Genomic DNA, 24,674 nt, shown 5'->3' with positions numbered 1-24,674 from the left:
CCAGGTGTATGCGCTTAGGGAATAAGCCATGTGAAGGCCAGCACAAAGCGTGTCTGTCTGGAAGCCCAGGAGAAAGGCCAGCAGAAGGTCTACCAGCCAAACCAACGCTTTGGTGAGATCTCTCTAGAACTATGAGAAAAGAAATTTCTAATGTTTAAGGTCCTCGGTTTTTGGTATTTTGTCCCAGCAGCCTTAACTAAGACATTATTTCATGTTGGCTGACTTTTAGGTTATAGGTATCCTTTCAGCTTTGAGAGCAGTAGATGTGATTTTTTTTTATCAATTACTGCTGACAGCTGTGTATGTGCCAATCAATATCCGGATGTGGGATGTGAACCAGAAGGAAAATTGTTATTGTTTATTCACATCGTCTTATCTCATGATTGGAACAATTTGTTGACATGGACCAGATAGATGGTCATTCTTTAGTGACTTGGTCCTGAAGGGGACATTCCAAGGGATGAGAAAGAAAAGATAGAGGATAAAGAACATAAAAGCTGGAGTCCAGAGGTCTTGCACAAGTTATGTCTTACGCCTCACAAGCTTATTAAAAAGTACAGCATCTTATATACTGTTTTCAGGAGGGGAGAGATGAGACCAAGTCAGCAGAGACTGTCACACAATGGAACAAAGGCAGCAAGAAGCTAAACAATGTTTCACAAGAGGAACACAGGGTATATCAAGAATGTTACTGACCAAGCACACAGCAGTGCTGGGACTGATAACCACAGCCCCTGTGGTGGGAAGAATTGGGTCTCATTACATTAGAAGAATTAAAATGTATCAGTCCTTGGTTTAAACTGCTACCTTTTAAGCCTTTGTTTTTAATCTCAGCTAAAACAAGTGGCTATGCATACCTATCTCATAAGGTTGTTTTAAGTGAACTAATCCAGATCCAGAGAGCACAGGTTCAGGAGATACTAATTACTTAATATATGTTAGTTTCTTTATGATAGTCTGCTGCTATAGATACTGTTCTGTCCCTGGATTATGCCCATCTATGATGCAATTTCCCTGATGTCCCTCCAAGTAGCTGACCCAGGAACACCTCGCTCAATCATTATTCCACTATAACCCTTTAATGAGCTATCTGTTCTTTCTTGGGGTACCCCAAATCCAGTTGGGAAAATATGCAAGACTCCAAAGCCTTTGTCTTTGTTTTCATGTTTTCTGCATTTATTTTTACACATCCTCCCACTATGTGGGCCCACAGTAGTGGTCCTCTTACAGAGTTCAAGGCTCCTTCTTTGAAGGAACATATGGCGGGATGAACAAACTACCCTTGGCCTGAAATGGGCTGCTTTCCCGCTCCCCAGAATGTGTGGTTCAGTGCTCAGCATGAAGTAGTTTCCAAAACCCAAACCAACCCCATGCCTGATCCCTTGACCTCACTCCTCCTCACTCTTAATCTCCACCCATCCACCTCTGCTTTGTTTTTGTAAACACCCAGAGTGTCATGAACTCAGCCCCACCCTTGAGAAATTAATCCTGACATTTGCCTTCTAACCATAGCCTGCATAAACAATTATTTATGTTCTCCACACCTACTAAGTCCATATTTTGTTTAAAACTTGATCTTTCAGAAGAAATTAGCAGGAGTTTCTAGAACAAGTGACTCTCTTCCAAACCTTGGTCCTCCCTAACACAGAGATATGCTTGTCAGAAGTCACAGGTGTGCTCATTCAACATTCACAAGATCACTTAGTGTCATATGGACTTTGAGAAAAAATGTGCAACAAGGTACTAATTGTGCTGGAGCTTTGTTTAATGGCCATCAGTTCTTATATCCAGTTTGGATGATCTAATATATTCCCATCTATGTTGGTGCCAAACCTTCTTTTCAAACTACAGTGTAACTCAATTCTTCTGTTGTCCAAGGCAGATTATGATGGGTTCCACGTCCTGATCTCTCCAAACAGCAGTCTCCACATTCACCTACCTACCTAATCACCTGTCTTCTATGACAGAGGGAATGGCTTCATCTGTGCCTTCACCCTCTGTCTTCCCTTTATAGGCCTCTAGTTCATCACCCTCCACTGTGCATCTTTGCCCTTGGCTTCAAGAGTCTCAGTAAATACAAGACTTTGCTGAATGAAGCCAAAGTTTCTGCCATTTCATTCTTTTCCCTGATGCTCAAATATCCAAAGTAATACTTTGTGAGTCTGTACTTCCACAGCATCCTGATCACCCCGATCTCATTAGCATTCCTTTTTTGTTAAAAAATGAAATAAAACAAAAACCCTGTTATTTAAAACTTAAATATATATATATATATATTTACGTTTATATATATATTTATATATATATTATATATATATATTTTTATATATATAAATAAATTTATTATATATTAAATATATATATTATAAATTTATATATATATTTACCTCATCTTGAAGCGCGATGGCTTTAGATTGGTATTCATTATCTGTAAACTTTCATAACAAACAATAGAACTTACAACTGTTTGTCCTTAGTGGAACCACCACTTCTTGCCTGTGACTTAACTCTGCATAGTCTCCTCCAGGAATTGGTGTCATGACCTTAGGAAAATTATATAAGTCTTCGAAGCTTCAACTGGTTAATTAGGGCAATAACTAACTTCTTCAAAGTGTTGTCATGAAAATTGCATTCCCCAACATGAACTACCATATCAATATCTGATTATGAGTCCAACACTTGATATAGCGCACACACACACACACACACACACACTCATAAAATAATTAGATACATAGTCATATTTAGATATTGGTGTTTCAGTCAACAACATGCTGCACAAAGAATGCAGTCCCAGAAGATTATAGTGAAGTTGAAAAAAAATCCCCATTACCTAGTTGTTTTTAGCCATTGTAACTACTTTACCCAATGGGGTACATATTAGTTGTGTTTCATAGTGGTGAGACTATTTGTAATGATGAAATGCATCCAGCTTGACTGCACCTCTGGTCATATGAAAGTACATTGCATACAATACATATAGACAATACCTGATAATGAATGAGGGTAATTAACTAATATATGTTGTATTATATACTTTATATAATATTTTAGTACTTACTCCTTCTACTTATATGAAAGAAAGTTTACTATAAAACAGTATGTTACTGTGTTATTTCAGGTACAGTCTTATATGTCTCAGGTTTACTATGGCTCTCAATTGTATTATATATCCTGTGCTTTAATGCTATCTTGTTTAAATGGTCCTAGAAGAAATGAACTTAATATATATGTACTTTGATATATGTCTATATGTAAGTGCACATCCATACAGATTATATGTATATATATGATAGTTTGGGTGTGTGTATAATTATACTCTGTGATTTTTATACAACCAAATTGTCATGACATGTTACCTGCCCCCCACCTCATGTGTGTGTGTGTGTGTGTGTGTGTGTGCATATGTGTGTGAAGGTTCACTTAAGAGTCCAAAACATCCCATGGGGTAAAATTAGTTGTGTTTCAGAGATGAAGAATTGGTGTCTCTCGAAGTTAAATAACAGTATTCAATGGCTTTTAGATGAACAATTCAAATGAGATCCATGGTATACAATTTTAGTGCTTTTAACAAGATTACATGCCCCCACCAAATATGTAAAAGTCTAAATTTTAATGTTATACAATGTCATTTATTAGTTGTTTCATGTCATTTGTATATGCTGTTTTTCAGAACATACTAAATGAAGCTTACTACAATGAGCTTTATCTACTACTGCTTTCAGGGTTTTCATGCATGTCTTGAGCTTTGCAGACTGATGGTAGGCACTTGGACAACTGTGCCTGGACATGCAGTTTACAGTTTAACTGCCGGCAATCCAAGTACTGACTCTTGTCTCCTCGGGGAATATTAACAATCCCAAGTGCATATTCAAACACATTCTGCTTTAAAACAGGCTTTTGTGTTAACGGCATTTAACTCTGTTGTGACTAATGATAACCCCCACGGGACAGGGATGACATTCAGGCTCTGAGACAGACACTCTGCTGTTTGTCAACAACTTGTAGTCATTCTTGTGCTGACATTCAGGGGACGTAGTAAGAATGACTATAATCATTCCATATCCTCTACAGCTGGAAAAGACTTTCATTGATGGAAAGGGACATCCTTTAGAATATTTCTTCACCTCACTGGACAGCATTCTAAACAGTGACTACTTTGCCCATTTGGCAACTGAAGAGATAGCCAGCCATGCAGCAGCATCACCTGACCACCCACTCACAGAGGTACAAGCTTTAAGTCATAGAAATCTCAAAATTACAAGCAACTGTCATATGTCACGCTTTCCTGCCTGGTAAAAGTTCACAGCCTCACCAATGACTTACCCAAGGTTTCATAGCTAGGAAATGCCAACACCTTTCTCCAAACTCATAAATGCCAAAGCTGTTGTTACATTTGCCAGACCCCAGCATACTTAATAGGTTCACTGCTTTGAAAAGAAAACTTTATCTTCTCGGGAGCCTAAACTCGATATAGGAATACTATGCCTTGCCTGTGTTTAATACCTTCCATTCAGGTAAAATAAACTAGGCTGGTAATTTTTTTTGTCTTATAAGGAAGAAACCTGTGCTTAATCTCTTCTGTGAAGAGCTTAGTGTAAGTAACAGTTCTTACTTATGCAACTGACAGAAAAAATACTTGTCACCTCAAGTCACCTCCCTATTGGTGAGAAGGGAAGCAGTAATTAACCGCCAAGTACGGAAGCACCACTTGGGTGTGGCACGCTTTGAGAGCCTCTCAGGTCCAACACTGACTTTGGATGAGCTCACAGGAAAGGTGGAGAAACCAAAGCTTTCCCTATAAATATGATCCCTCTCCGGGTACATGGTGCATTCAGCTTCAAGCCAATCTCAGATCACTAGCGTCCTCATCACAGCCCTCTCCACCATGAAGGTCCTTGGGGGTCTCCTTCTGCTCCTCACAGCAAGCTGTCTCTGCAACAGCTCGGGTGAGTTGGATTAGACAATGTCACATACAGTCCTGAAGGTTTTTTTTTTTTTTTCTTTTCCAAACATTTTCCCCTAGGATCTAAGCTACTGATAAAATCATCAGATCAAATGGACCTAAAGTGAGAACAGTTCTGGTCAGGAAGGAGAGTTGTTCTAGCTGTACTTTGAGAGAGTGGGATTTAATGCCTTTTCTTAAAAGGATTCTTACTTGGTACCCAGGACAAAAAGGGTCCTAATTTATTTATAAATTCTATTGCATAAGGATACTTGCGACTGTGTCCGTAGACGGCTACTCCTCAGTGCAGAGACGCAGAAGTCCATATGGTAGGATTGAAGTTAAACACACTGCCCCAGGAGGCGCAAGTTAACGATTCAGCTTTTAAACTGTGTAAACAGGTTTAGTTAAAATCACTTTCTAACACGTTAAAGACGCTCATATACTTTTCTGTTTGATTGTTTGTTTGTTTGTTTGTTTAAGACAGGGTTTTACTATGTAGTCCTAGGTGGCCTGGAACTTGCTATGTAGGCCAGGCTGACCTTGGACTTACAGAGCTCTGCCTGCTTTTGCCTCCAGTGTGCTTTGATTAAATATGTGCATCACCACACGTAGCCCTTTTCATTTCTTCATGTTGATTAACAGAAAAAGTGTATCAGTGATAAGGACTCAGTGGCTATTGACTTTATCAAGTACACCATAAGCTCCAGAAAGAATAAATAAATTTGCCTTCCTGACTTAAGAGCTTGCCTATTGGCCATCCAAGTTCTAAACAAACAGCTGTTATTTTGCAGAATGATGGAGATTCTGCTGAGATTCATTGCCAAAAGAAATGAAAAGTCTTTGACCGAAAGACAATACTACATTGATTAATGAAATTCTGGTTTTGCTTTATTTTTTAATACTTCCTTGTATTTGTCTTTCAGAAGTGACCACAGTCACCAGTCACCCTTTAGCGACGGTAAGTATGCTGAAAAAAATTTTAATTTCAGTGTCTATTGGCTATCATTTAGTCAACAAATACTTGTGAAATATCGATGCATGGATCATGTTGTATGTTTAGGAAAAGCAACGCAGGTGAAGAACTGTCTTCTCCATTTGTAAATGGGCATTATAGTAGAACTTCTCTTATCTGAGTTCTAAATATAAAATAATGGGAAATCACGTAATGCTAAAGTGAATGGTCTGACACAGACATGCTCAGCAATTGCTCACCAAGTGTGGCATTCAAAAGGAGGAAGGGTGCTGGCACCACTGGTATTTGTCACAATGGTAATGTCCTCTTTATAAAAATAGCTTCAACAGCACCAGAACACCTGAGGCAAGAGTGACTTCAGCTCTTGTAGCATGGAGAGTTGATCCAAGATGGTTATATTTGAGGTGTTTGAGAAAAAATAATGACATTCTCTTCTGTATAACCAGTTGGACTGCAGCATATACAAGAAGTACCCAGTGTAGCCATCCCCTGCCCCATAGAAAACATGCCAGTTTGTGGTTCGGACTATATCACCTACGGGAATAAATGCAAGCTGTGTACGGAGATCTTGTGAGTACCAAATGCAAAGAGAGTGTATCTGAGAACAATGTTCTCTATGCAGATTCTTCCTCCTACCAAGATACCACCTCTTAACTCTTTATAGTTTACTTATTTCTACGCAGAATAGAGGGTGGGAAGAAAAATCCAACTGTAGCTTAATCAGACCATAGTTGGACCAGCTTTTCCACCAACTTAGCTATTCCACCAACTTGAACTGATCCTATCCCGCCACATATCTCTAATTATAAGAACTCTGGGAAGTCATGAGTTTTCAAGCTCATATTTGTCCCTGTAACCTAGAGGCAAGTCGGGAGTCACCAAATGGGTTAAAGTGGCCATTTGGAGTGGTCCCAAAACCCAAGTTCAAGTGTGACTGTTTTAGAAAGTAGAGTTCCATATACCTTCCCATTTGAAGAAAGGTTCCTGAGTAACTGATTGTCTGGAATCCACTATCTCACATGACTTCTAAAACACTGAACAACATTAATGCATCTGGACTTCATTCTCAAGTTGCTACAGGCCCTAAGTAAGTATCAGTAGTCTTAAGGGAGAACAGGCAATGAAAATGATTGGTCTGCCTTTTTTTTTTTTTTTCAAAAATAAAAGATACAGGCTGTTATTGTTGGATCAAAATCCCATGGACATGCTTTGTTTATGTACTGTGTTTGGCTTTGTTTGGCCTGCACAGCATTTAGAAGAATAGTAATTAGGTAAATATCACCCTTTTAAAATGTAAGATGAAACTTAGCACTTATTATCTTATACCAAATTCACTTTTTATCATTGTTACCTATCTTTTAGCCACAGTGAGTTGAGACACTTATGTCCTGTGTTTTCACCTTTGTGGTCATCTTAGCAAGCTCAAATATCAAGTTGAGCCTGAGCCCAGAAAACACGTTTACACACACATTTCTGTTTGGGAAGTTTCCTTTCACAGAAGGAAAGATTCTTTGACATAGATGCATATACAGCCCTGGACCATGAAACAGGCATGTTCAAGGCCATGAGGCCCTCAGAAGGAGACATGGTGGAGGTCCTTCCTTGGTAGTATAGTATTCAGCTCCCTCATTGCCCTGCTGACCAAAGAAAGCTGAGAGATGGGCTACCTCATCTCCCTTTGTGAAGTCTTGTTCTTTCAATGCTTTGGGTGATCTTCTCCCCTCTGAGATCAGTGGAAGAAGTAGGTTGGGATAGAGTTATCACTGAAGCAGAGAACCCTTCCTCTGTGGCAATAGCGTGATGTTCTGGAACTCAGTCTTCCTTTCTGTGAAAAGAAGTACTACCACAGTCTTGTTCTTATCTGTAAAATAGGTCCCACTGCTACTTCATAATTTTTGTACTTCTTTTCAACTTTTATGTGTTCCTGATTTTATTGAGTCTTGTGAATCACGTCTCCCCTCAGGAGGAGTAATGGAAAAATTCAGTTTCTTCACGAAGGACACTGCTAACATCTCCATGGACAAAGAAAGAACAATGAGACCTCCACTGTGTGCATTATGTGTGGGCTCTGACAGACTGTCCTTCTTTGCTGATGTTCTAGTGGGGTCAGATCTAGATCCAGTCATCCTCAGTGACTGTGCAGGCATCCCTACTGACTCACGTCCCCTGTCAAATGACCTTCTTTTCCCATCTGAATAAAAAATAATCTCTCCAGAAAGTTTGGTTTACTTCTGTTTGTTTCATGGGTAAGGTAAACTAAAAAAACAGATAATTCTTGTTCAGGAGAGCTTTTGGACAATAAACACAGAGTGGTTTTCAAAAACAAACACACCCTGACCACACACAAGATGTCTACACACAGATACACAAGTACTAGGTAGATACACAAGTGCCTCCCCATCTTTCAGTCTGTAATCACTGTCTATGGATGATGCTGGTGTTCCAATCTGTAACCACTGTCTATGGATGATACTGGTGTTCCAATCTGTAACTGCTGTCTGTGGTTGATACCAATGTTCCAGTCTGTAACTACTGTCTATGGATGATATCAGTATTTATTTTCACTTCTTTTTCATATTTCAATAAATCAAACCTCTTCCATTCTAAGAAGTTATTTCCACAGAAGCGGTTGTCCCATTTCTTTCTAGAAGCATACTGTTGCCTCTGGGCCCATCTGCAATAGAACACCAATGGAAAAGTTATTACCCCTGAGAAAATGTAAACATTACTGCAGAGGTCCAGTTGTTGGCATGCTGTACTTATCTCTAAATTATGTCCACACGGCTATCAACCAACAGACCTAGTCAGACCACGAGACAAAGAAGTTTGTTTCTTTCCCAATAAATAAATTTTCAAATAGCTGAAAGAGCTCACAGAGCTGGGGAGACAGTTCAGTTGGTAAAGTACTTACCACACAAGCATAAGGACATGAATTTGGTCCCCAGCATCAACACTGAAAACCACGAGTGATAATATGCGCATATCATCCCAGTGCTGGGGAGGTGGGCACAGGTGGGTCCCCAGGGCTTGATGATCAGACAGTCTCACCAAATCAGAGAGCCCCAGATCCTAGCCAGAGGCTCTGAGGAATGGAAGCCAAGGTTAACCATTGCCCTTCACTCACATACTCGCATAGACATGTGTGCCCACACATGTGTGGCCACACAAAACAGGCACACATACTTATGTAACACATATAAATAATAAATTAAGTAAAAAAAAATTTTACAAGATAAAAATTACTTGATGACTCTGTAGACCTGCACAGTCCAGAAGTGAGCCTTATCCTTGGTGATGGTGGTGTTGTTGTTTAAAAACAAAAGGGAAAGAGGACTGTTTTGTGTCAGGCTTTGAAAATAAATCCACAACCTTTAGAGGCCAGGGAATACTATCCAATCGACCACCATTGTATTCCGTTGCCATCCTTGAAGACCCTCTACATGGAACAACTAAACTGTCTTCATTCTCTGCCTGATGTGCAGCACCCAGGCTTCTGCCTCACTTTTTTTTCTATCCATTTGGTGAGCACAGGTGGTGACCAGGTCCCTGGCTTTCACTTTCTTTCTGTGTCTGAAGCCATGGGACACCTACTAAGGTGAGAAATACAACCACCCATTGGCTGATCTTCTACATGTGTCTTCAAGATCTAGTGATGTAGAAAAAAAGGCACTATGTTGACTGTGGAAAGGAGCAAATAAACAGTCGTTTGAAGTGTGAGAATTGAGAGAAGATAGCAAAGCATTGTATTTTGCTACACCTCTGCCGGAGATGACTTTTTCAGGTGACTCAGATGTTTTGCTGCTCTGCACGTATTATGTAAAATGCTACTGGAACTGATTAGTCTAAGACAGGTGCATGAAATGGTAGCCACTGGCCTGTGATTACATCATTTCTCTTGATGTATGTGAGACCAGCTGGGAGACTGGCTCCCACATTTTACCCCAGGGTATTCTTGAGGAATGAGGGATGAGATTTAGATAGAAGGATAGAGGGGAGAGAAACAGATAAAAAACACAGGATTGCTTTGGAAGGGCCTGGATCCTAATCCACTGTCCCCTTCTGGATCTTCTAAATGGATATTTATAGGAATGCCAAGGGTGAAGCAAAAGACCTCCCCCTAGCACAGCCAAGTGCAGACACTTTCCAATTACCTGGTAACCATGCACTTGGTCAAGCAATCCCCTAATGCAGCTCTGCTGGGTTAAGGCAAGCTCAGATCTCAATAGGAAAACTTTGTGGGCCTCCACATTGATGAACTGGCAAGAATATCCATTTATTGTTAAAAAGACAACACAGTTCTCGTGGAATATTAATTTAAGATGTGTTGCATTTGTTTATGCTGTGGAATATTTGTTTAATTATGCAAAGATGTGTTGCGTTCTTTTATATTGCATTTATTTAACTCTGAAGCTGTATTACTTTGCCTGCCTAAAATACTGGACTAGTCTAATAAAGAGCCGAATAGCCAATAGCTAGGTAGGAGAGGGATAGGCAGGGCTGTAGGAAGAGAGAATAAATAGAAGGAAAATCTAGGCTCAAGAAGAAGCAGGAGGGAGGAACTAGAAAAAGGAAAAGGAGAGGAGGACTCCAGGGGCCAGCCACCCAGTCAGGCAGCCAGCAATAGAGTAAGAAGTAAAGGAAAGTATGTAAAATAGAGAAAGGTAAAAGCCCAGAGGCAAAAGGTAGACAGGATAGTTTAAGTCAAGAAACTGGCTAGAAACAAGCCAAGCTAAGGCTGGGCATTCATAAGTGAGAATAAGTCTCTGTGTGATTATTTGGGAGCTGGATGGTGGGCCCCCAAAGAGTAAAAGAGTGAATCCCCAGGGGAGACCTTGCCTTGGAGGAGGTGGGAATGAGGGGTGGATTGCGGGGGGAGCCTGGGGGGTGCTAGGAGGGAGGAGGAGGATATGAGAATCTGTGGCTGATATGTAAAATTAAGTTAATTATAGAATAAAAATATTTATGAAAAAAAGTAAAAATCAAACTATACACAATGATGCTGAGTATCATGTCTGGATCAGATGAGGTGTGCCCCAAGTATGAGAAATTAGACTTAGTTTTCAAAATTTTTAGATGTATTTATTATTAATAAATAAATACAGAGATGTATATATTTTTGTGTATTTTGCCTGCATGTATGTATATGTACCACACTCATACCTTGTGTCTAAGGACTTCAGAAGAGGCTCTAGGATCTGCAAGAGCTGGAGTTCTGCATAGTTGTGAGCCACCATGTGGGTGCTGGGAACTGAACCTGGATCCTCTGCAAGATCAACAAGTGCTCTTAAGTGCTGAGCCTTTTCTCTAGTCCAAGATGTCAGCTTTCTACTCATTCACTGAGAGTCTTTCTTGTGATCTTGGCCTTACACGTGTTAGACAATGTCACATACAGCTGTGGCATTCCAGAAGAGTGGGAAAGGGCCTCACAAATAGCAACACTGATTTCAGTGATGCTGTGCATCACAAATAACTGTCCTCTTCCGCATATTACTCTATTTGGACATCCATCTCCTAATGTAAAACTGCTGGAGGTTTATCAAGGCTTTCTTTCTCCTCGTTGGAAAATAGAGAATTAAATGACATCAACATGCTTTGTCAGAACCCCAAAGCTGAGTTATTCACAGCAAGCGACAAACAGGATTTCAGTGTGTCACACAACCACAGCTTTGTGTGTCTCAATCAGTGCCTTAGATCTCCAAGTAGCAAAAGCCAAATTGAGAGTCTGACATCAGCTCCTATTCCAGTATATGTGATGGTCCCCATCATAATTAGATGCTCGCCGGCCTGCAAACTCAACAGGAGGCAGAAAGACAAGGAGTGAGATAAGAATGACAAGGACACGCTGTCTTGACACAGGACCTGCAGAATCATCAGGCTGACCAGATTACCTGAGGGTACCATGCACATTGGTTACTGACTTTCCTCTCATTTATATGAGATAAATTGGCATCTTTCGTCCCTCAAAGCAAGGGTCAAGTTGGAGGAATGGTTCATAGGTTGATAATTAACTGGTTCAAATAAGACAGGTAAATTCTTTTCATGGTTTTGTGCTAGTTTGATATCATTTATGAAATATTTATGAGAGATGTCTCATTTCAAATCGAGATAGTTTTTTAAAGCATATATACCAAACAGTGATCTATCTTTAAAGGCAAGTGTTTGCAGTGCTGGTAGCCTTTTATAAACCCCTATTAGTAATTTTTGATTTCTAGTATTGATGGATCCATCTTGCATCAATTTAAAAGCCAAGAACTCAGTCAGATATGTTACGTGACTGAAATCTTGGGAAACGGAAACAAGAAAATTGTAAGTTCAAGGATAATATAGGCTACGTAGTTCTGTGTTAGCCTGGGATATATAGGAATAGCATGTATAACCTTAAAAAAAAAAAACTAGAGAAACACAAGAAGTAGGAAGCTACTATCCTCATGTTGCTTATGATACCTTCTTTCTCTAAAACTGTCATAGTCAATATGAGTGGACTCTACTCCACTTGGGTGATGAGCTGTTCTCATCTTCAGATGTGTAGTTGGATACAAAGAGACCAGGCTTTTTGTTGTTTTGTTTTGTCTCAGTGTGGCTGGATGTTTAATTTTGGTAGCTCTGATAGCATCAGATTCTGTTACAAAGCGTAACAAACACAGACCAGCCTTTATAGGGGAGTTCTCAGAATCAAGTCATGAAGGACATAAAAGCAGTGGGTGGACAAGAACAGCTTAGCCGATAAAGATAAAGCTTGATCTGGACTCAATGTGGCGGAACTGTGGCTATTCACCAGAAGGAACTGAGTCTGGCCTCTACTTTCCTCAGAAATTGACCGACAACAACAGCGCTCATCATGCACACACACGTCCCCGTAGCCTCAGCCAGAACACCCACTCACCCCTGAGCCTGTAGAGAAGAAACAAATGATACAGCGATGGTCACATACTGTTCCACTCTTCCCACTCTGGCGATTTCACGCTTCTTTTATTGGAAAAGTCTCTGGTTGGTTTCAACTGTCTTGAAAGTTTAGTAACATGCTTAGGTAGAAAAATCCGTGAGTACCGAGTTGTCCAACACAATTGTGCAATGGGAAATTTTTAAAAGTTCTTGTCATCTTACTACAACTTAAAAAAAAATATCTATCTGCAAATAAGTTTCTCTCTCTCTCTCTCTCTCTCTCTCTCTCTCTCTCTCTCTCTCTCTCTCTCGTGTGTGTGTGTGTGTGTGTGTGTGTGTGTGTGTGTGTGTGTGTGTGTGTGTGTTTGGAGCTAGAGTTACAGGCAGTAGTGAGCCGCTTGACCTGGGTGCTGGGAACTGAACTTGGATCCTCTGGAGGAACATACTCCCTGTGGCTGGGATATCTTTCCAGCACCATGCAAATAATTTGAAAGAAGAATATTTTGTATTTACCCCTTCACTGTTTCCTTTTTGTTGTTAACAAGCAAGGTCGGTGTGGTTATTCTCATTATCTCCAAAGTATATTCATTAACCTTTTAGTTATATAAGATTCTACATTTCAGTTTTACATTTTTGTAAATACATGTAAGTGCATGTTTTAAAGATGTTTTGAGGTTACCACATTCACTTAAATCTGACTGATAAATAGAAGTCAGCGAAGGAAGACGGGTGGAGGAGGGATTTGCACTAGAGTGGGCAAAGTGATCATGGGATTAAGAAATAAGACACACACACACACACACACACTTTTAAAACTAGATTCCACAAATGAGAGACAATATGCGATGTTTTGTGTGGTTCATTTTACTTGACATAGTTCCGCAGATTTTCCTGTGAATGCCATGATTTCATTTTTCTTTACGGCTGAATAAATGTCCGTTTATGTGCATGCAAAAAGTAAAAAAAGAAATGAAGAGCATGGTAAGGGAGGGACACAAAAGAAATTGTCTACTGGGTCACATATTTCAGCCCCCCCTTCCTCTTTCTTCTCTCTAATGCTAGCTCCTCCAGTACTCCATTTTCCAATCATCTCCAGAGGATTTTTTTTTTCTAAAGCAAAGACCTCATCTCTCATTCATCACCAATAAAAAATGCTTTGGTGAGTTTCACTCCCTACAACCTTCCTTACCAGTCTTTTCAATCCCCAAACCCATCCTCTCTATTCTATACTTTCCTGCCTAGTCACCGCTCTCAGAAACTCCCGTGTGCTCTTCATGTTAGCATGTGTTGACACCTCTTTCCAGCTTTCTGGTTTCAATACCTTTTGTTCTCATCTCTAAAAGGCTTGCCCTCTGTGTCTGCTTCTCCTCGATTAGCACCTACAATATTATACTCCCATCAGTTCTATAGCTGTCTGCCTTCTATGCTATATTGAACTTACACCCTGAAAGCCATGTGTTCAAAATCTAAATGAATTGAATTTGCCAACAAATAGGAAAGCAGCCAAACAATGATGTCTTATTCTAGTATCAGTTTCTGATCTAGCTACATGAATTCGTGTTCTGCACAAACTCACACTCTGAATGCCTCATCAAGCTTCCTTAAAAGAATTTGCAAACACACAAACAATGGAGAGCAATTAATGCTGCTCTGGACATTCTGAGGGAGTAATCAAAAGACAGTGAGCTCGTACATGCCACAACCTAAGACTCCTTATTACATTTTTTTTTTTTTTTTGCCATCTCTTACAACACCACTTTGGAATTCTCATTTGTAACTTGAAAAGAAAGTTGTTGTAAGATTTTAAAGACACACAAATAAAGTAACTTAAGTGAATCTGTTACATAGTCAAAATCTGTTTCCAGAACTGAAGTCGACACAAATTCTAAGACACCTCACCCTATTTCATTTTTAAGCAGATTGTCCACATACTTAAGGGAAGCAGACATTACTTCACCCAATAATCCAGTCTTTCAGAAACACATAACTCATGTCTCTGTCAGAGAGCATGATATTAACTTAATAACTTTGCAATGTTCTTTAACAGCAAGCATACAGATCAAGGCTATAGAAGCGAGAGCGACAAAGACATTCCTTAATTAAACACACAGTCATGGATACATCCTGAAAATTCATATACCCAAAGTCATGCGCCAATATAGAATTAAGCTTTTGAAGAGACCTGTGTGAACAAAAGAAAGAGTCTGTACAAATGCTTCTGAAACTCACATCACTGGTGGTTGTTGAATGCTCTCTAGACCATGAGACATTTGGTGTTTATAAGCAGGCTCAGAGGCTAAAACAACTTAAGCTAGCTGGCCATGCTCTGGGGGTTCTTCAAAGAGCAAGCCCCTCTTTGGGGTTTGATTTTGTTCTCACAACCATGCTGCTCCTCATTCATGACTTTGTGTGCCATTGTGTGAGTACCCTGCTCTGAGGATGGCCACACTGCTCCTGAGCCCTGTCCTCCATGAGACCTTCCAGCACCACAAACCTTCATTCTGCTCCTCTAGGGTGTGTTCTCTTCCTTCCCCGCCTCAGTGCTTCTAGAAATGAAGCCTAATGGCACAGATTCAAAACCACCACGGATGAGACTTCACTGTGCTTTCTGCTCACCCTGACTTGGCTTTACCAGTCAGTTTGGGCTCCACGTCCTTATTTATTTATTTATCTGTAAGTCCCACATTTCCTCAACTTTTGTCATCACATCCAATAGATAGTAACCTGACGTCCCTATCATATGAATTATTTGTGAAGTTTGCATGATGCAATGGCTAAGCTTGGGGAGACTGCAGAGGTAGAAAGCGCTAGGGTCAAACATAGGTGAGCCATTTCTGAGTAACCTCAGGTGAAAGGTTTGCCTTTTGACTTTTAGTGCCCAGCTGTCAAAACAGATATCTCAGTTTCTTATACATTGTCTTCAACTAATGATTATAGAGTATGTAATACTCTGCCTGATACATAGTTAACAAAAATCTATGATTGTCATAGTTTGCTTAATAACTATACAGGTAATTTTGAACTTACATATTTTATTCCCAACTCTGTCCTAACTGACACCCCTGCCTGTTCTTGCCCTGAGCTACAACACAGTCAACCACTTACCAGAGCAGAAGTCAGCCAAGTGGCTTGACTGCAACAAAATGAAACTATACAACCATCCCATCAGAGACTGCCTCTGGAAAAGCAGTGCCACTTTCTGAAAAGGCTACTCTGTATCTTTTCTGACTTTGTGATTCCTTATAACAGGGATTTGGTTTTATCATCATGTATCCACACTGGACATTTGATTACTTTCCTACTACCAGTCCTAAAGTTAATGAGGCCTCACCTGAATATGTACCTCTTAAAGTTTCAGAGAAGAAACATTAAAACAAACCCAATCTCGAATGTGTTTGAAGCTATCTATTCACTATTCTACCATCTTAGAGCCCCACCCCACCCCCACGTGAATTCCATATTGACTGAAAATAACAAATGGGACAAGTACTATTTAGCAAGTGCAGAGAGAAGGAGAGCTACTTCACTGGCTCCACGTATGAAGAACCATCCCCAGATGGACTGTTGATGAGTGTTTTTTTACCCAAGAAAGGAAGCAGAGGTGGAACCAGGTGACAGCCGATGGACAGCACAGCAGTAAAGGATGGGTGTTAGGGAATATGCTTATGAAACATTTTGAAGAAATAGTTCATGGATCTGGTTGATGGACATTGGAACATTTATGCTATTGTTAAACCACATGTCTGCCATATGCATTCTTCTCCTACTCATGACTTATGATTAAATAAGAGAGTGACAAGGGCAATAGAAGCAGATGAGCCTAAGTATAAATTTGCTCTGAGTTTGGGGGTTGCTGAGAGCATCAATACATTTAGTTTTAAGGGAAATGACTTCTTCCTTAAATAACTGCAGGCTTCTTTGACCACAGGGGCATTTTGCTTCAAGGGATCTATTAGTTTGCTCAAATAGTTCAAGTGTGACCATGAAAGCAGCCTAAATGGACCGAATGTACGGAGAAAGAACAGGATGTAGCAGGGTGTGCATCACTCTGCTTGCCTGGGTTTTCCTCTTTCCCCATAAAAAGCTCCCATAATGAACAAAGTAAAAATTTCAGGACATCTTATAAATAAAATTTTTGGTAAAAAAAAAAAAATAACTCTGGAAATTGAGTCAATTTAAGAAGGAAATAATCTTGTAATTTAGCAGGGTTTAGGGTTTTACAACCCAGTTGTAGTGCCTTGTTTTAAAAAATCATTTATTGAGAAATGAAATACAAATCACAATAGAAATTAGGACAAAAAGTCACAATCTTCTTTGAATATTTTCTTTTTATTCATAAGATACTTTCTTTTTTGGTTTTCAGTGTATATTCATTATACAAAGTGACGTTTCATTGTAACAGTTTTATATATATATACATATATATATACACATTACATATGTGTGTGTGTGTGTGTGTGTGTGTGTGTGTGTGTGTGTGTGTGTGTGATGTACTTTGGGCATTCAATGTTCATTATCTTCTTTTGTTCTCCTTTTCCTCTTTTGCTGATTTCCTTCCTGCTCCTAAATAGTCCATCTACTGCTTTCAAGTCAGGCACAAATATTTTAATATATATAGATATAGATAGACAGATAGATAGATGATTGATAGATAGACAGACAGACAGACAGATAAATAGATAGATAGATATTCCATATGTAAATGGAAAAGATGTCATATCTGCCTTTCTGGGTGTGGCTTATTTTGCTTATGATGATGATCTCCAGTTCTATTGATTTTTCTGGAAATGTCATAATTTTATTTTTCTTTATGGCTGTATAAAATTCTATACATGTATGACACACTTTCTTTAACTATTCACCTGACTTAGGAAGTTATCTTTAAAAAGCTCTTAGCATTTTAGTTTTTACACATATATACAACTTTTACATACTGAGTCTAATATCATAAATATGATTTTATGTTTCATTTTGTCTGTTAAACCATAGAATATTTGTTTTTCTCTGGCCTTTTTTCCCTCTCAAACCAAATAGTGACATAAGATGTTTGGGACAGACAATAGCATTAAAAAATGTAACTATCAGAATAATATCATAAAGTTTTCAATTCTTATATAAGTGTATTAGTAAAACTGCCATTTACTAATTATTTTATGATGTGAAATAAAAGCTAGAATATTTTTTATGTGATTACACATTTTGATTTGGGTTTTTTTCCTTGATTTTTTCCCCCTTAGTATAGCATCTATCTCAGAAGCTGGCATTTAAGAACTCATAAAGACCAGTGGTCCTCAAACAGCAGTCTTCGGAGTTCTGGTAGATCCTATAATCGCAGCAGCAGCAGAAGAAGAAGAAATAGAAAGTGCCCAACCAGCCACCCTGCTCTTCTGCTGTGTTTCAGAAATGCTTCTCTTCACCACCGTTTAGCTGTCTGAATTTGAACAAGTTTCTAATCTCTTTGGCTCAAATTCCTCCATCTTCAGTTACATTTGGATTTCATTTGACCATTTCATAAGATTTGGATAAGTTTTAAATGAGCTTATGAATGCGAAGTGTGTAGATGATTCATGAACGTCGTAAGAATCCAGTAAGTCCCATTATGAGTATTGGCAATAAAAAACACAGAGGGCTACAGTCCACACACACAAGTCAGCAATCACTTTCCTGTGACTCCTGCCAGATATTGATGTGGCTTCTTTTTGGGTCCTGAAACTAAGCAGGTTCTCATTACCGGAAGCAGTAAGAAGCTCTCTTATTTTTTATCAAGATCAATCTACATTATTTACCTTTGAGACCACAAAGGAAAACTAATTGACATACTTCTTAATGTTTCTAAGATATTTCTTGCATGCCTCCCAAGTTTACAAACACTGGTTGAAGAAAACCTTTTATCAGGCTCTGTACTAAATGCGTGATATCATGATCTTACTGAATTAAAAAAAAACTTTTTTCAGTGAAGACAGGCTTTTTATTCTGTCTAGATTACAAAATTCCATAACATTCACCATGGTATTTCTAAGACCTAATTTTGTTATAAAACATAATACATGAGACTTGGAAACAACAAATAAACAAGAACAACAAGTTAATGACTGGCATTTCTTTCCCCTTACTTAAGAACAGTGAGATTCATGACAGATATGTTCTTCAACACAAATAGGAAACAGTGGGATGCTGACTGACAGCAGTGTTATTTGGCTTCAGAATTAAGCTCTTAAACAGTCATGCATTGTAGTTCCCAGGAGCATAATAATACAAATTCTCATAGCAGTACACTGGGACAAATTTCTAGATGTCATTTTTATTGACAGAAAAATAATGTGAGCTCTGTCACTCAGACTTCTCAGGCCGTGATCACTATGCCCATTTACTGTTACTGACCATGACTTTTGGCCTCTGAATAACAAAGGTAAGAGAAAGTGCCAGTATGTTGTGAAATATTAGTTGAAGATGTGTTGTGTTCATTTATGCTGTGGAGTATTTATTTAATCATGCAAAGATGTGTTACATTCTTTTATGTTGCATGTGTTTAATTCTGTGTAGCTGTGTTACTTTGCCTGCCTAAAACACCTCATTGGTCTAATAAAGAGCTGGCAGGAGAAGAATAGGTGGGGCTGCCAGGCAGAGAAAATAAACAGAAGGAGAAAAAGAGGAGGAGGAACAAGGAAAGGAGGAGAGGAGGATGCCAGGGGCCAGCCACCCAGCCACACAACCAGACATGAAATAAGAAGGAAAGAAAAGATATACAGAAATAGAAAAAGGTAAAAGCCCAGAGGTAAAAGACAGGTGGCCTAATTTAGGAAAAGCTGGCTAGAAACAAAATAAGATCAGGCTGGGCAATATAAGTAAGAAAAAGTCTCCGTGTATTTGGGAGCTGGGTGCCAGACCCCCCAAAGAGCAAAGATTAAAAGAGTAAAAAAACAAACCAACAAACACAAAAGTAAGTACACCAGTAGCTTTTCATAGAGCCATGGGTGGCTTTTTAAATTTTAATTTAATTTTTAATGTTTTAATTAATATAGCATTATATCACTTACCTTGCTTTTCTCTTTCCAACTACCCTCAGCTAACCTGTCTTAAACTCCTTCATGGCCCACTTTCACATTGGTAGCCTCTTTTCTTCGATTAACATTGTTACATACGTGTGTGTGTGTGTGTGTGTGTGTGTGTGTGTGTGTGTGTGTGTGTGTGTGTGTAATCTGCTGAGTCTGTTTTTGTCCATGGTATGTATATGGTTTCAAGGCTGATCACACTGCATGGGATAACCAATAAAGAGACTCATCATTGAGAGAGGCTAATTCTCCTTGTTCCAGCAGTCATTAGTTGCCTGTAGTTCTTTGTCAAGGGGTGGAACCTGGCACAGTTTTACTACTTCCACATTAACACATCCATTGATAGTACCATTGTTCCAGTCTTGTTTGTGCAAACATTTCTAGTAGAGACTATTCCACCACAGACTTACATTCTGGCTCTTACATTCTTTCTACCTCCTCTTCCTCAGTGTTCCCTGAACTTTAGAAGAAAGGACTGTGATGAAGATGTAGCCACTGGTATGGATTTTGATATATTGATACAAATTTAAAGTTATTTTCATTGTTCTGTACGTATTTTTCCTCCCCATTCTCTCCCTCTCCTCCTGAGCCTAGATTTCTCTAGGAGGAGAACGAGGGAGAAAGAGAGAGAGACTCCTGGGGCCAGCCAGCCAGGCAGCTGCCATCCAGCCAGAGACAGAGTAAGACATGCAGAATGAAAGAAAGGTAAAAAGCCCTGAGGCACATCGTAGATGAAGAGAAATGGATTAAATTAAGTTGTAAGAGCTAATGGGACAAGCATAAGATAAAGCTGAGCATTCATAACTAGTAAGAAGACTCCATGTCATTATTTGGGGGCCGGTGGTCAAAGAAAGCCTGCCACAAAAGTTTATTTTTGTTTTTATCTCATGTATGAGCATTTTGTCTGCATGTATGACTGTCCAGCATGTGTATGCAGTGTCCCAGAGGCCAGAAGAGGGTACTGAATCCTTGAAACTGTATTTAAAGTTGGTTCTGAACCACTATGTGTGTGCTGGGGATCAAATCTGGTCCTTAACCACTGAGTGACCTCTTCAGACTAAATTTCTAGTTCTTGATCCACTCACATACCCTTGAACTTTTAGTTAGCCCTGTTTGGAAACAATCATTGTCAAAGAATCAAGGACCCACTCAGTCTGTACACCAGCAGATGTTTAACATACTCACACAGATAATAATTCTAGTGCTTCAAGAATGCCAGATGTTTTCCTAGAGAGAAGAGGTAGACTCCCAGGTGTTTGGCTGTCCCTCTGATTGGCTCCTTTTATTACACCACCATATGTGAGCAGCTCATTTCCTACTGGAGAGTGTGTGTTCAAACTGTGGCAACTAGGATCAGCGAATGCACATATAAGCTTAGGACCCATGCTATAACGTGTCCTGGAAGCCTTCCTGTTGAAGAGGAATCTAAATAAAAGGATCAAATAGCAAATGATAACAGACACCCTGATCACGGCACCAAACCCATATGAAGATGAAACTATTGTGTGAAAGTGAGTGCTGAACCCAAGGACCTGTCTCTAAAGCTTTGCCAAACCCCCATTCAGTAGTTTTGAGGTCTTGGACAAGTTGACTTCTCTAAAGCCTGGTCTCTGTCTTTATAAAATGAGATGACACTGCCATCCTGAAGCTTATATGTTAGTCAACTGACTCAGAAGATGCAAACATACTAAGGAATGTTAATATGCCAGCCAAATGTAAACTGGCATTCATTTAGGTCATGTTACGTAATCATCTCTCAAAGGAATTTTTTCTCAATGACTCACTAAGTCTTTTTAAACTTGTTTGGGGTTCTGTTCATGGAAATGGCCATTTCTTAATAGAGATGACACATCTGGAGAGGAGGGAACACAGAACCTAAATGGTCCCAGACAAGTCAGAGCCGCTGTCTTGCCTCCATATCACTGCATTCCATCACTTTCGGTACTTCAAGAATAATTAGCCATAGTACTTCCATTTGACTTCTCAACCAAGAACCTATGTCCAGAAAATCCTAGACTTCTTTCACAACAGCGATAAACTACTCTGATTTACATTGTTATTTATTTTTCTGTCTGACAATAAGTCCCTAATCACCCGATCTCAGGACTGGAGTCAACCATTCACCCCCAACTCCCTTCTGAATAATGAAATTCCCTAAGAGGTCCCTGGGAGGTGACTGGCATTCATCTAATCTCTGTTGTGTACAAAAGTCCTCTAGTCAGAAATAATCATTCAGGTATGCTCATGACAAGTTTGTGTCAGTATTTTATTTAGAAATCAATGTTGATTAATTTATGACCAACACAAGATTTAACAAGTTTTAAACTATGTCATGCACTTACCCATTTCATGTTTATTGAGGACTCAAACATATTTTGGAATCATATAGTAAACTTATCTTCCATATGAAGATAAATATAAGGCCCCTTTTCTGTGCTCCACCTTCCCAAGAAGGGCAATCATGGTAATCCCATTTTTACTGTGGGAGTTGAATCTGGCAATTATTTTCTTATACAAAACATTGAAGAAAGCCCCAAGTCAGTTGACACAGATTAAGAGCTGGGGAAAAAAAAACTCCAAATGAGTCATTTTGATTTTATTCTATATGAAAACCTGTTTGGAAAAAAAAGTGTCTATTCATACAAAATGTTATACATAACTAATAAATTTACATAATCCCAAAGTTAAGATAACATGTGTATTAATTTTCTCATGTTTAGGACAAAATGACCAAAAAAAAAAAAAACACTTAAGAGAGACAGTGTTTACTGTGGTGCACAGTTGGACAGGGCATAGTCCATCTGGTGGCAAAAACATGAGGTACCTTGTCACAATGTGTCCAGTCAGGAAGCAGAGAAATGAATCTTGGTGTTCCGCTGTTACTGTTGCTTTTTACTTTTTATTTTTCTCTTTTGCTATTCAGTCCAGAACTACAGTTCACGGGGTGGTGCTGCCAGCCCCATGGGAGGTGCTGGCACTTCAGTTTAAGCCTATTTGGAAACTCTCTCACAGATCCACCTAGAAGCAAGTCACCTAGATGACTCTTAATCCGATAAAGTTGACAGTCAAGCTTAATCATCACAGATGCATTTTTCTATCTACAACAGAAGCTCTTCTTTTCATCCTGTATTGTGTAGAAGATGTAATTTAGGATCATACACGGTCGTCCAAACCAAATGTGTTTTGGCATATAATTTTGTGTTTTGCTAAGAATTAACTTTTTTATATCAAGGCTGCTTTTATGGAAGTTATTTTTACCTTCAAATGATTATTAATCAATGTATATATGAGAGGTCAAAAGCACCAAAGTCAGGATTCTATTGGCCTCCAGCTTTGTCATAATATGTAAATGGATGAGTCACTTCATTTTTTGTGTGTCTCAAATCTCTCATTTTTACAAAAGGAAATATTGCATACTCATGGCATTACAGCGAATACAAATACCACAATTCTTATGATGAACTCAATGCAGCCCTTTGCTTTTGGTTATAGAATGGCTGGCTATCATTACCATAAAATGATTATGTGAGGACTTACTCATCAAGAACATGACTTAATCATTTTATTCTGATTCAGTAACATATTTCATGTTAACATATTTCAGAGAATTTTTTTTATACAGTAATAAAATCCTTCAAGTAATGTGCAAGCAATTTAAGCAATGCCCGTGGCTCTCTTTGAAGCTGTGCCTCATTAGTCAGGGAACAATAAATTAACATGAAGGTTAAGAATATGGACTCTGCAGTCATGGGCTTGGGTCCAAGTAATAATATATTATCAATTACTAGCTATGATCATGGACTATACTTGAGGGGAGTAAGAAACAGTCTCACTCTATAATCCAGGTATTGTGAGCAAATGGGGTGAATTGGGAAACAAGATACCCAACCTGATATGATCCAGGAAAGAGCTTTATTGTGCAGGGTTGATACCCCCAGGCTCAGCAGACCTCTGTCTAGAAGCTGAATCCCAAGCTCATTCGGTCATCTTTTTCTGTATCTCATTTGTCCCTTTGCCTCCATGCACAGTGTCAGTAATACATAGTCATTTATAACTCTATAGGTTCTTCTAAATATGTTAACAGAGGTTGTGAAAAGTAAGCTGAAGGTCTCCATCTGCTGCAGATTCTACCATAAGTGCAGAGGTGAGAAAGAGGCACCCAGACACAGCATAGGGAGAGGAAGATGGTGTGGACCAGAGCCAGACTGAGGCTCATAGAAAGTCTTAGCAGTGAGCTAGACAGGGATTGATGAAGTCTTATGTATAATCCTGAAGCTCAAGAGAGCTGACCAAGGTCTAATGCATCCCACTAAGGTGGCCCTTTAGGGCTCCCTGCCACATCCCCCTTTGATCCTCATATCCCTTTTAGAGTTGTGGAACATCAGTTTGGTCCATACATTTGTATTTCCAGAGCATCATAAAGTGAGCTGTGTTTTTTTTCTCATCCATGTTTTTTTTTTTTTTTTTTTTTTTTGTTTTTTTTTTTTTTTTTTTTTTTTTTTTTTTTTGAGAGTGGAAATGAATCCTCTGAGGGAATCAGGAGAGGAAGGATCAGACAAGACAACCTCCCAGAATTTGAATTCCTTAAAGATGGAAAACTATGCTCCAAAAAGTCACTGGCATTCCAGCCCTTCTTTGATGTTTAAAGATGTAGTAGTTAATTAGGATCCAGGAGACCCTTTGATCTGTTCACATCTTTCACAGGAAAGAATTGCAAGATGGTTCTGGGACCATTTATAATAGATAAATGCAATACATCCTATGTAAGAGAGCCAAAGAAGTATGAATAGATGCTTTTGCCATATTATCAGTCAGTTGG

The 24,674-nt window shown here is 39.1% G+C and overlaps 1 protein-coding gene across 1 annotated transcript; it reads left to right on the top strand.

Annotated features, from left to right (window-relative positions):
* Positions 1-4,741: 4,741 nt before the first annotated feature.
* Positions 4,742-8,139, top strand: Spink7 (serine peptidase inhibitor Kazal type 7). The gene is given in 5 exon segments (XM_028890089.2): positions 4,742-4,949; positions 5,872-5,906; positions 6,368-6,395; positions 6,398-6,491; positions 7,885-8,139. Coding segments are annotated over 5 exon segments (327 nt in total). The 5' UTR covers positions 4,742-4,825; the 3' UTR covers positions 7,931-8,139.
* Positions 8,140-24,674: the final 16,535 nt, after the last annotated feature.

This window comes from Peromyscus leucopus, chromosome 19 (genome assembly GCF_004664715.2).
Source record: "Peromyscus leucopus breed LL Stock chromosome 19, UCI_PerLeu_2.1, whole genome shotgun sequence".
NCBI classification, from domain to species: Eukaryota; Metazoa; Chordata; class Mammalia; order Rodentia; family Cricetidae; genus Peromyscus; species Peromyscus leucopus.
This window is presented reverse-complemented; position numbering and strand designations above follow the sequence as displayed.